The sequence below is a fragment of the Antennarius striatus genome, chromosome 16 (assembly GCF_040054535.1).
Source record: "Antennarius striatus isolate MH-2024 chromosome 16, ASM4005453v1, whole genome shotgun sequence".
NCBI classification, from domain to species: Eukaryota; Metazoa; Chordata; class Actinopteri; order Lophiiformes; family Antennariidae; genus Antennarius; species Antennarius striatus.
Window position 1 is genome coordinate 14,320,486 of NC_090791.1, and position 11,852 is coordinate 14,332,337.

General features: G+C 39.9%; 1 protein-coding gene across 1 annotated transcript; it reads right to left on the reverse strand.

The window, feature by feature from the left end:
* Nucleotides 1–1,351: 1,351 nt before the first annotated feature.
* Nucleotides 1,352–11,312, reverse strand: hs3st3b1a (heparan sulfate (glucosamine) 3-O-sulfotransferase 3B1a). The gene is made up of 2 exons (XM_068337662.1): nucleotides 10,534–11,312; nucleotides 1,352–2,209 (listed from the first exon to the last, which is right to left on the reverse strand). Exons 1-2 carry the CDS (start codon nucleotides 11,025–11,027, stop codon nucleotides 1,591–1,593), a joined length of 1,113 nt encoding a protein of 370 aa, XP_068193763.1. The 5' UTR covers nucleotides 11,028–11,312; the 3' UTR covers nucleotides 1,352–1,590.
* Nucleotides 11,313–11,852: the final 540 nt, after the last annotated feature.

Consider the following 11,852-nt stretch of genomic DNA (forward strand, 5'->3'; position numbering starts at 1 on the left):
AACGTAGGTCAGGGTAAGTAACGGGATGTTGTAGTCTCTGACTGCTTTGATTCTAGTTTCACTTGTTTTTTGGAACATTTAACCAAAAACATAATCTGTCCTTGATCCAAATCAAAGCCCTTTTCTTGCCTAAACCTGACCACAGACCAGAGGCTGGAATCAAAGGTTTCTGGAGTTCTGAATTTTACATTCCCACCCTTCAGCCCAGCTGAAGTTCCACGACTCATAAATTAACATGAATGCAGTTTTTCAAGTAAACATATTCCAGGAATTGATTTTTTTTTCTTTTATAAATGCATTTGCTCTCACAAATAAATTACAGGCAACATTATTTTTAAGACAGGGTTTATATTCCTGGTTCATGGTTAAGAATTTTTGCACAGTAAAGCCACAGATGACAGTTAGTCTTTTTGACATTTTTATTTCTTGCGTCAAAAAAATAATATGATTACACTTTTTAATTACCTTCTCAGGCAAGTCTGCTTCACTTGCATGTATTTAAACAAAGAATAGAGCAAAATAGTGTCTCTACAACAATGGGGTTGTAGTGCATCATCATGGAATGATAACTGTTCAAATTCTGAGTTGTGTTTACAAAAGTTGAATAAAACTCAACTAGGGTTTACTTTTAATTCAGGAATTTAGCAACAATGTGTTTTTTAATTGTTTTTTTTAAAGTTATAACAAATTAAACTAGAAAGATTGAGAGACATCTTTAAGTCAGTTTAAAATGAGTAAGGGCATTAAGGGCAGTGAGAGTCACAATGAATGTGACTACATAATGTTGGAACAAGCAATAACCGATTCGACATTATGAATTCTGTGCAGCAGGATTTTGGAAAATGGATAAAGACATTCCGAAAGTATTGTGACAGGAAACTCTGTTGAATCCCAAACAGCATTCCTTTGTAGAAACAGCATAAATAGTGGTTAAGTAAAAATATTGCAGTGCAAATTTATATTATTATATTTACTTGAAGTTGGCTCTAGGGTCAACCATAAACTTACTGCCCTTAATGGATCCTTGTTTTATTACAGTGCTCAAGAGATCAAGGCAGTGCCATTATTCAGGTCTAATTGACATGATGAGGAGCTATTATGTTATTGATCCACCTGGCAAGTGGGACTGGATCAGCTGAGGCTTGTATTGACTCAACTAAGTCCCCAGACCTTTGAGGGTCAAGCAAATGTTAAGGTGATATTGCCAGTTGTTTGTAAAGATGATTCCTATTCATTGTGAGGTGAAACAAAAGCAGTATTTTGGAATGTCAGTGAAGGAAAAGTGGTCATTGAGGAATCCAGAGAAATTTCTTAATAAAAAAAAAGAACCCTGCTCATTATACCCGTAAAACATTGTGCTTGTAGACAGATTTATTTAATAAAAAAATATGTCTAGTGGATCATGAATTAATCTGGTTAGGCATCTTAGTGAGATAAATCATAATAATAAATTATCATAAAATAGACTTTTTGTACTTTTTACACATCCACCAAATACTGTACATACACTGCATAACAGTATATCCAGAGTGATTACCTTCCGAAAACAAACAAACAAGGGACCAACACGACTGTCCTCATGTTTTCGTCTCAGTTCCACCCAAAGTCGTGACCAGTCATTTCGTAAAACTTTCTATTAAAGGGTTTGTAAAAGTCCTTTAGCCTCTGCACCACCTCAGGGTCAATATAGGGATGAGTCCTGCCTTTGCTTTTACCTAGGCAGTGCGGCTTGCTGTCCTCCTCAGGTTTTTGAAGGCAGTGGAAACCCTTTTCAGGATCGAAGGGAAAATTTTTCTCTGTGACCATCCGTCTGAGCCCAAGAAAGTCTTGGGCGCGAGCCATCTCAGCAGCAGGATCGCTAATCAAGCGCTCGCCGCTGACAAAAAGCAGCTGCGCTGGGGGGAAATATTGGAGCCAGCGCTCAAGGTGCTTAGCGTACATGCCGATTTGAACAGCACTCCGTTGGGTGTCAATCAAGCCTGCCGACACGTTCTTAAAGACCAGACTCTCGAAAGAGGGAAGGTCCGGTTTCTTGGAGAGAATCTGGGTGTAGTCTGAGATGGCACGGGTAACCGGATCCCGGACCACCACAATGAGCTTTGTGTTTTTAGACATGTTGTAGATTCGAGCAGGGACCTCCTCGGTGACATAATAGCTGGGGGTCTTCTCCATGGTCAACTGGCCTTCTGATGACTTAGGCATCAGTTCCCTGCAAAGGACAAAAACACACTGTTTTACTTTTGTGCATCATGCACAAAAACATGGCACAAGAACGGTTCTGTGCTATTTGTCTATTCATCTTTGTAGGGTCTCCATGTTTTAGAACTAGAAATGTCCCCGTGCAGTAGGACAAGGTTACCACTGATGCAGTAGTCCAGCAAGAGTCAGTCAATTGCCATCACGGAGACAATTCTCAGTGCACGTACACACGTTCAATACAACCCCAAAAGAGGACATTCATGTCTTGCTGCTGCATTTAATCTACTTATGACCTCAATCCTCTTTCAAACAGTAAAATCCTCACATTGAAATATTCCACACCTTCATTACCTCATACAAAGGACGGTTAAACTCTGAATAGGTAACATTATGGTTCTTAATGTCATACCAAGGCAGGTGGCTGTGAACACCTTTCTGCTCACATTTGATAGTAATATTGTGTAAAATGTAAAAATTTGGATGAGCCTTACATTCCTTTAGAGAGAATGTGAAGCTTTGGAGCTGTCTGTTCCCATAACTGCATATTCTTCTTGACCCTAGCTGCTCTGGTTGATCATAATATAGCTTGTTAACTGCAGCCATGACTGGATAATGGCTAAAGTGAGCCAAGGGAGATTAAGACTAAGCCAAACACGCTAGAGTATTAGAGGATGGTTGACTGCCTTGTTGGCTGTGTGGTTAACTCTCCTTTGTAGTGAGAGGGAATATAATGCAACATGATGAAAATGACAGGCAATGGTAGGTAGCTAATACATCATGAAATACAAGTAACACAAAAACAAACTTTTGCCATTAAGAGCATCTAATTTACATTCGTGAGAATGTATCACTCCATCCCTTATGTTATGGGAACAGATAGCTCCTACATGAATGAATGTTCTTTGACCAAAAAGTACATCATTCATTCATTCATTCATTCATTCATTCTTCTCCTTGATGATCATCAAGAAGATCAATTATCTCATTTTCAGCTGCTTTTCCAAAGTACAGGTCACTCATCCCAGTTGACGACGGACAAGAGACACCTTGAATTATCAATTATCACAGGGCCACACACACACACACACACACACACACACACACACACACACACACACACACACACACACACACACACACACACACACACACAAACACAGACAACCACTCATCCACACACTCATGGATAATTTACAGTGATTGACTGGGCAAATGCTGAAGAACCCAGACAGAACCAATGCAGACAAACCTCACACAGAAACTCCCCAGGTGGAATCAAACCAAGGACCTTCTTGCTGTGCAGCAACACAGCAACACAGGATTTGTTAGCCTCCAACATGCTTCATATTAGCCTGAGTTGGCCAAATTGTATCTCCTCCATTTTATTACAGTGTAATAATAGTAATATTCTCTCGTTTTGATAATGAATGGCTGATCGAATGTGAACAACGGAGATGTAGACGAACCGCGTCATTAAAATGATTACAATCATTTCCAACCATCTGTTGGCACAAGCGCAAGCAGCTTCAATATTCCTCTCCAAACCCAACAGCTTTCATCTACAAAATCATGTGGTGGAAAAGAGAAGAAAATGGTCTGCAGCGTTTTGAACTGTACACCAGGGAAGAGCTGGAAAAGGAAGCATCACCTGTGCCTCATTACAGTATTACATTTCTCGTGCCATTTTCATCACCTGTTTCACCTGTTTACACATTTATTTCACTTTTCTTCTCTTAAGAGCCTTTGTCGATGTATGTGTTGAACCCCCCCCCACACACACACACACACACACACACACACACACACACACATTCTGCATTTTTTCACATGCATGCAAGCAGGGCATTTCAGGCTATTATTTCTGTCTGTTTTGTATCTGTAGGGATACAAAGCCTAAACCCTGGAAAAAACAATGTATGAGAAAAATATGCATCATTCATCATATCAGAGATAGAGCAGGAGAGAACACGACTGGGGGAGTAGTGGGAGATTTGCCCAAGGGCAACCCTTGTTGCAATCTTTCACAATTTGTTCTTAATAAACAATGTCGCACAAAGTCAACAGGTTTCTATTCCTATTCATCTGTCAGTCAACCATGTAAAGGCATTGTCACTCAGATAGCTGTTTTTAAACTACTACAATTGAGGAAACACAAGTCACAAAGTGTGCACGGTTCTATTTGGGCTTCAACAAAGTAAGGCAATCTTTTACTTTAAAGCTGTAACATTGAAGTGGGCAGACAATTTGTTTTTCCAAGTCATAAAGCAATAACTCTATGTTGATACTGCTGCATATTTCTACCTAACCTGGTAAACATACAGAAGAATGGCATGACTGACAAGATAAGAGAGGAAGACGATTAATAGTAGATAAACCAAAAGAGAAAGGACAGGAAGGAGAAATGATTGCGTTGCATGACTGATATATAGGTTGACCGTGAAGTCTAATTTTTATGTCACAGGTCACTTTGCATGCTGTGTATGCATTTTGCTGCAGCCCTGATGCAGCACACTACAACCTGCAGACAGATATTAATCCAGGAGTGGTGTGTTGTGTACATTGTGTGTGTTTTGTCTGCAGGGCAGTCAGGTGTGTCATTTAAACACGCTTCCTGGATAGACAGTGTTTGAAAGCTGGTGCCGTTCTTGCTTTACATTCACCACTATCAGGAAACAGGTTCAAAGGTAGGAATTTATAATGTTGTTGCAGGAATTATGCCCTCACTAATCAGGTCACCAAAGTAAGAAACAACTACAGTGTAGAAATCTGCTTTACTATGCTTGATTTTGCTCTTATTGGCATCTATATTAAATTTTTTCACTCTACAGCCACACAGGAGACTTCCAGAAAATAAAAACCCTCCACCGCTCCACTTCAAAACTCCCCATTATCTAATGCCATGGGTTCTAATCTTACACTGTGGCTGTGATAGAGGCTGAGCTACTGTGGGAATTGTTCCTCCACTCAAAGACAGAAAGAGGGGTGGTGGTATGCAGCCACTTCAAGTACTCAGACCAATGTACTGTGAGATGACTTCCAGACAGACAAGAGAAAGGAAGACATCTTTAGCAAAGGTGCTCAGCGGGAATAGCATGCCATCTTATCATGTGTGTGAAAGCCATCCACATCGCGCTTTACTTTTTAAGACCTATGTTATCTCAGTAGCATTCCCGTACAACAACGATAGCACGGACAATTTATTTTCCTTTTCACCCATTATTACTGTCAAAATGCAGAACTCAAGGCCACCCGGCTGTCTGATGGAAACAGGCCCAGTTTGAAGACAGGAGGTGGAGGAAGGGGAGGAAGAGGAGGAGGAGGAGGAGCAACAGTGCATGAGTAGTGCTTTTGCTCTCATAACTGTCTGCTTTCTATTAACACATGAAAATTAAAGAGTCAGCCAGCACCTTTTTTTATTTATATCAGGGTGGTGTGCTGTAAAAACAAAGCTAGACCAGTTTTACTTTTTTTTTTTTTTTTTTTTTTTTTTTTGTGAAAGGAAGCTCAACAGATGTAGTGATGCTTGATAAATAAAAATAACATCCGTATACAGTGTGTGGACTTAGAGACGTACAACCCTGTGTGTTCAACTGAATCTGATCTGGGAAGTGAAGCAAACTCAGACCAGACTAGGAGGGAGACCACCTGGGAAGACCAGCAGTTTAAGCTATTACAAGCACAGTGGAGCAGCGGTTAGTTCTGCTGCCGCGGCCCGAGAAGGCAATAGTATCGATTCCCGTGTCAGGGCCTTCCTCTGCAGAGCCCGCAAAAGAAAGCGGGGTGCTCCGCTTTCCCCTTCCATCAAAAAGAATCAACAAAACAATCTTATCAAACTGCAGGACTAGAACCACAAATCTCTTTCGGCTCATTGCCAGATTGTTTCAGGATTTAGTGGTAATTATTCACTCAGTATGAATTACTACAATTCTTTCTTGGGTATTTCTCCTTATGATACACAGCATGTTGTTAGTCTATTGTCCCTGGGACCCCTGGCTGTAAACCTTAATAATAAATTGAATCTTAAACTAAAGACATTTCAAAGTGTACTTTTGGGTGTAGTTTAGCAGCAACATATATCGTGTTGGTTCTCCTGTCATATATTAGAAGTTGATCATTGAGCTGCAAAAACTGTACTAGTAAAGATCTGGTGGAGCAAGGATAATGGCAAATATAATAAAGTGAACATTGTTAGCTTTTATAAGATAAATAAATTGGTGAATGAATGAATGAATGAATGACTGAATGAATGAATGAATGAATGAATGAATGAATGAATGAATGAATGAATGAATGAATGAATGAACGAATGAATGAAATAAAATATAAGATCAGAGTAAGAGAAATCTTATGTCTTCATCTATGTGGTTTTAGCAAAACAAAATAATATGTCAAAACTATTATTATAATCATTTTAATTAGATTGTTGGTTAAATTCTCATATAAATATGAGCAACAATGTCATGCTAAAATATTTGGTTTACTTGACTAACTTTTCATCTCAATAAATACGGCCTTTGTTTATTTTGTCAAACTGTCCACATTTATGATGTTAGAGTTTCCACTTAACGGGATGAAAAAAAAAATCCAATTCTTTGCATGAAATGTATGTTTCCAACTTATGTGGTGGTTGGAAGAATGAGATAATTCCCCTCAGATGCATGCTGGTCTGACAGGATCAGCACAAGCAAAAGAGACTTCAAAGAAAGAAAACAGAGATGGCTGGGGCAGATTGGTGCATTCTAAAGTTACTCTGACTTGCTGTCAAAGTCTCAGCACTGAGAGACAGACGCTGGAAACAGAGTGTTTTCTCTGAAGATTCTACGAACAAGACAAAGAGAGAAACGGGGAAGTCAACAACTCGTGGGGTTATAATGGAGTGAACTTGTTTTGTTTCAGTTTTTCCAAAGTGCTGTAAAAAGTGCTGTGGTTTGACAAATTGCCATGAGCAAAAGCCCGGGGGTTCTTACTGCAAATTAAATTTTCAGTCTCCTGAGGAGGGAGGGGAGCTTTGCGTTACCAGTATTGACAAACTGGTTGGCTTCCTCTGAGGAAGGTAGCATCATTTCAGTCCATCAGAAGGATCGCTCTGATGGAGTTTTAAAGGAGAAGATTTCATGGCTTATGAAAATATGTTAGGAATGTTTGAAACAACAGCCACCATGTGAATTATTCTTTGAGGGATCTCATTATTGATGCACTTTCCGCTCTTGCTGTCAGTGTGCTGACACATTAGTTTCAGCTGGGGGGGAACCTATGTAGAGAGCGCTCCTGCTTACACTGATCCCTGATGTCCTTGTTGAAGAGCTAAAAGTGCTGAGCAACCAAAAAGCCACAAGTGGACTAAGATGAACCTGCTCTTGGGAAACACAACTTTCCACACCAAGATCTCTGAAAGTCAACCGTCAGCCTGAAAAAGCTTCAGTTCAGCATTTGAATCTTTTCTTGGGCAGGTTCCAATGAATTCTCCTTCTGATGAACTCCTGCTGGGCTTCGTCAAAGGGCACTTTCACCCTTCTGAGCACATTTGCATACAAAGTGAAGGCACAAAAAACATGTTTCACACTAATTGTCTGCTCCTTTATTATCGGGGTTAATGCAGACCCCGGGGGCTCTACTGGCTTCTCTTTCATTGAGCTCCATAACACTGTTGTGGTCTTCTACAGACTCTAAATTTACTGCCCTCTATCTGCCACTGGCCTGCAGTAAGCTTCCCTGGGGCTCTGAGGAGGATTATGCTGTCTACTCTGACACCCTCAGTGAGTTAGTGAGAAGGTTTGCTCTACATATGGAACCTCGAGTGGAAAAGCACAATTATAACAATTAATTCACATCTACTGTATAAACCTCAGAAGACTTCTATTATTTATGGAGATAAGTAGTTTACCTGCAAGAATAAGCCACACAAGATGATGGTGGCATTATGCTCATTATGGAAAGGAGGGGCCAAGGAGGTGTTCTATCTGAATAAGTGTGAACAATCATCTGTCTGCCTCTGTTTTTTTGCCTATATGGGAAACAAATATGCATTAGTGTCGATGCTGCCCTGCTGTGCAGGGGGCCTCTCCTCTGTAGAGCTCCAGCAGGATGGGCACACCAATCACAGCAGATAATGGTCTGGATACAACTCAATACCGCCACAGGGGCTGATAAGCCCACCCAGAGGGCCGTTCCACAAACTACTGCCCACTATTAGTCTTGGGGCAATGAAGTGAAACATATGTGGAAACACTAACACACACCTTTTACAGCTCATGTTTAAACTCAAGATCATTTTTATCAGGTTTCAGGAAGGTAAATCACTGGACACAGTTTTAGGTGGAATAAATTATTTGTTCGATGTGCTCAAATTACAAAGCCAGACAATGCATTTTCTGAGCTCCACTAAATGATCATTAAATGTTGAGCAGATACAGAGCAGGCTCTGCTGTCTGGGGTCACACTGTGGCACACGGTGATAACTCAAACCAAGTCATTTCAATTAGCAGCTCTGTGGTAAAAAACATGTTTGTTGTACATCCGTCTCATGATGACACATCTTCCCACATACTCTAGCAGTGTGTTCAGTTTGCAGTTGTGCATATGTTGTCGGTAGTTGGCACTTACATGTTCTTTTTTGACCTTTATGGAACAATTGTTGTATCTTTGACACAAAAAACAAAGTGTACTTCAGTTTCTACATGACTCATTCTTAACTTGCATTATAAAAACATCTGTGGTATTTAAAAAGTAAAAAAAAAAACTGGATTCAATTTGTTCTTCAGTCTGTAAGGATGGACAAAATATCAGACTTCACAGACTGATGCTCTAAAATGTCCTAAACCTGTCCGGAAATTCTTAAAGCAGCTTAATCAAGAAGCCCTTTGAACAATGCTTCACTACACCTACTGTTGTTCTCTGAAGCAGCAAATCAGCTAACTGGACACTTGAATCACTAGTATCTCTTATTATGCCCTATAGCTACAGTGTGCTTTGCTCTGATGGAACACATTCATACCAAACCACTTCCAGGAATACTTAAGATAAATAAAAGATCAATAAATTCTGTGAATAAATTGGGTTCATCACCTTTTTCCAATAACAATTCCAAGTTGTGTAATAATGCAGCTGATTCAATTGAGCACGATATAAAGTACAAGGACGACAGTTGCCATGGCAGAGAATAGAATTAAAAATGTGCAATAGGAAATGCAGAAGGCGCATGACGCCTCTTACTGCAGATCTCTGCCTTTCACATTCTTGTCTATTTGGATTGAACATCAAAACAAGTTGCTGCTATAAACCTGTTGCTCCTAATAATCTTGAATCATGCTCTTGGCTGCTGCATGACGACGGCGTGATGTAACTTGCTAACTCCTTCCTGCAAACCACAGCCTTTGAACGGCATCCTAAATTTATTTCTAATTTAATTGGAAGCTCCTTTTCATGTTTCTCTACCTGGTGCTTTCTTTGTGTCAGACAACCATGTCTAGTTCCAATGTGTGTGTACAAATTGTACAGGGGCCCAAAAGTGAAGGTCATGTCAATAGTAGAGAATTAACTGTTCGAAGGACCAATTGGTAAAGATGCCTAAAAAGTCAATGCAAACAGACTGTTTATTGACATGGGTACGAAGTGTTCTCTTCTTTCTGAGTGCTATGACCGCTGGCGTAGGTGACTGACATTCCACCTGCAGTTATTATAACTGTAGGATGTAGGCTGCTGATAAATGGCCTGACCTGATATTCCATCAACGATGGTTGGTTTTTTTTCTTCTACAAATAGCTGCCAGTTGAGCTTTCCCTAATCAGTTTATCTAAACATACTGGCTCTGTCTATCAGCAAAACAACAACAATATAACTGAATTCTATGTTCAAAATAACCACACAACCACGGACACACGCACTCATAACTCTTTCTCAAGATCCAGATTAGATCCAGTCAAGATGAAATCATTTTAAACTACTGCCTTTGCTGACATATCAACATTATCATTGGTTTATTTTATCTTCACATTCTGTATCCTTGTTATCTTATCAACTTGCATAGAAAATCACTTAAAATGCTGATTATCAGTTTACAGCGCCTCGTGTTCTTTTTTTTTTTTTTGTTTGTTTTTTGCAGAAATTTATTTTGAGACTATCCAAGAACATCATGTGAAAAATAAGAAAATGTGGTCAAAGCAGACTTTACGAGGCACATAAATTATATCACTTTTGTGGTTGCTCTATAGATTTTAAATAATTTAGCGCGTATAATTAAGAATAAACAGAATTACTTTCTATTTCTATCATTAATTAGTGTGCTCTTCTAATTCTAAAGAGAATTCACTTGCTGCCACAATCTAAATGATATACCTGTACCACTCTAGTCCTTTGTCGTAGTTGCGGTCGAAGAAGTGCGGCTCCTCTCTCACCGCTCTGACGTCTGGATGGAGGCGCAGAAACTCCAGCATAGCGCGCGTTCCTCCTTTCTTCACCCCGATGACGATCGCCTCGGGCAACTTTTTACTTTCCGACTCATTGAGAAAACCTGACATGGCATTATCATCTAACGCCTTCGGCTCGCTTCTCATTTCATCCCTGTCGTCTCCTCTGCTGTCCAAATCGTTCTCGTTATTCAGTAAATCCCTGGACGCCTTAAAGGAGGACTGCTGAATGTCAGCTTCTGCGTCGTTTTCGTATCTGCTGGCGGTGCCGTACCTCAAGTTTGACATAGTTGGACGGTAGCCGACACAGCAATAAATCATATACACCCAAAAAAACAACATTATGCCAAACACAAAGAGTTTGTTTTTCACGTGGGATGATGGCACGACATGTAGACTGTGTAAAATCGGACTATATTCCATCGCACAGGTGTGAAAAAGTTATATTCCAGTCAGCAAGCATTTTGGAAAAAACGCCTCACTCTTCTGCCATGACTCCAAAATCGACGCGCAATATCTGAAAAACGCCAATTATTACTTGATATGGACAATGATTATTGATTGGTGCCTTCTGCGGGCGTACCCCTCCTGTTTCAAACACGGCACTTATCAGAAAATGCTTGACACTTCAGTAAATCTTAAAAAAATAAAATATCTAATATCGCCAGGTGATCGATAAGAGCGTCGGGGTCCGACCGGTTCTCCCATCCACCGCTCTCAGCGTGTGAACGCTCACCAGGAGCACCAAACTCATTTATACCAATTTACTCTAGCGTCAAGCGAACCACGGTATGAAGAGGCTATATCCGGCTTCAGCTTTCAAAATTTAACCTGCAGTAATTGCGGTGAAACCGTGTTCTAAAATTATAATGTTGTTTTCTGCTCACCAAGCAGTGTTTTCTCACGCGTATATAAATTAATATTTATTTAAAATGTGTGTATTTGTTGCAACCACTTGGAAAACTAGTTATTTACCCTAACAAAAATTATAATATCTTTTATTTTGAAAGGTGAAGTTCCTGTCTTGTTTTCTTTGACACACTTCTCGGACACTGGAGGGTGGCTGTTTGCCACTGGATCGGAACAATCCCTAAACCCAGAACAGACTGGACTGTTTTTTAAAAAAAATAAAAATATTATTATTATCAAGCACATGGTTATTTAGGTCGGATCACAGATGGAATGTGGCACAAATTTCGTACAAATTTACCTCGTTTTCTAGGATCTTGATGTTTTGTGCAGAACTGA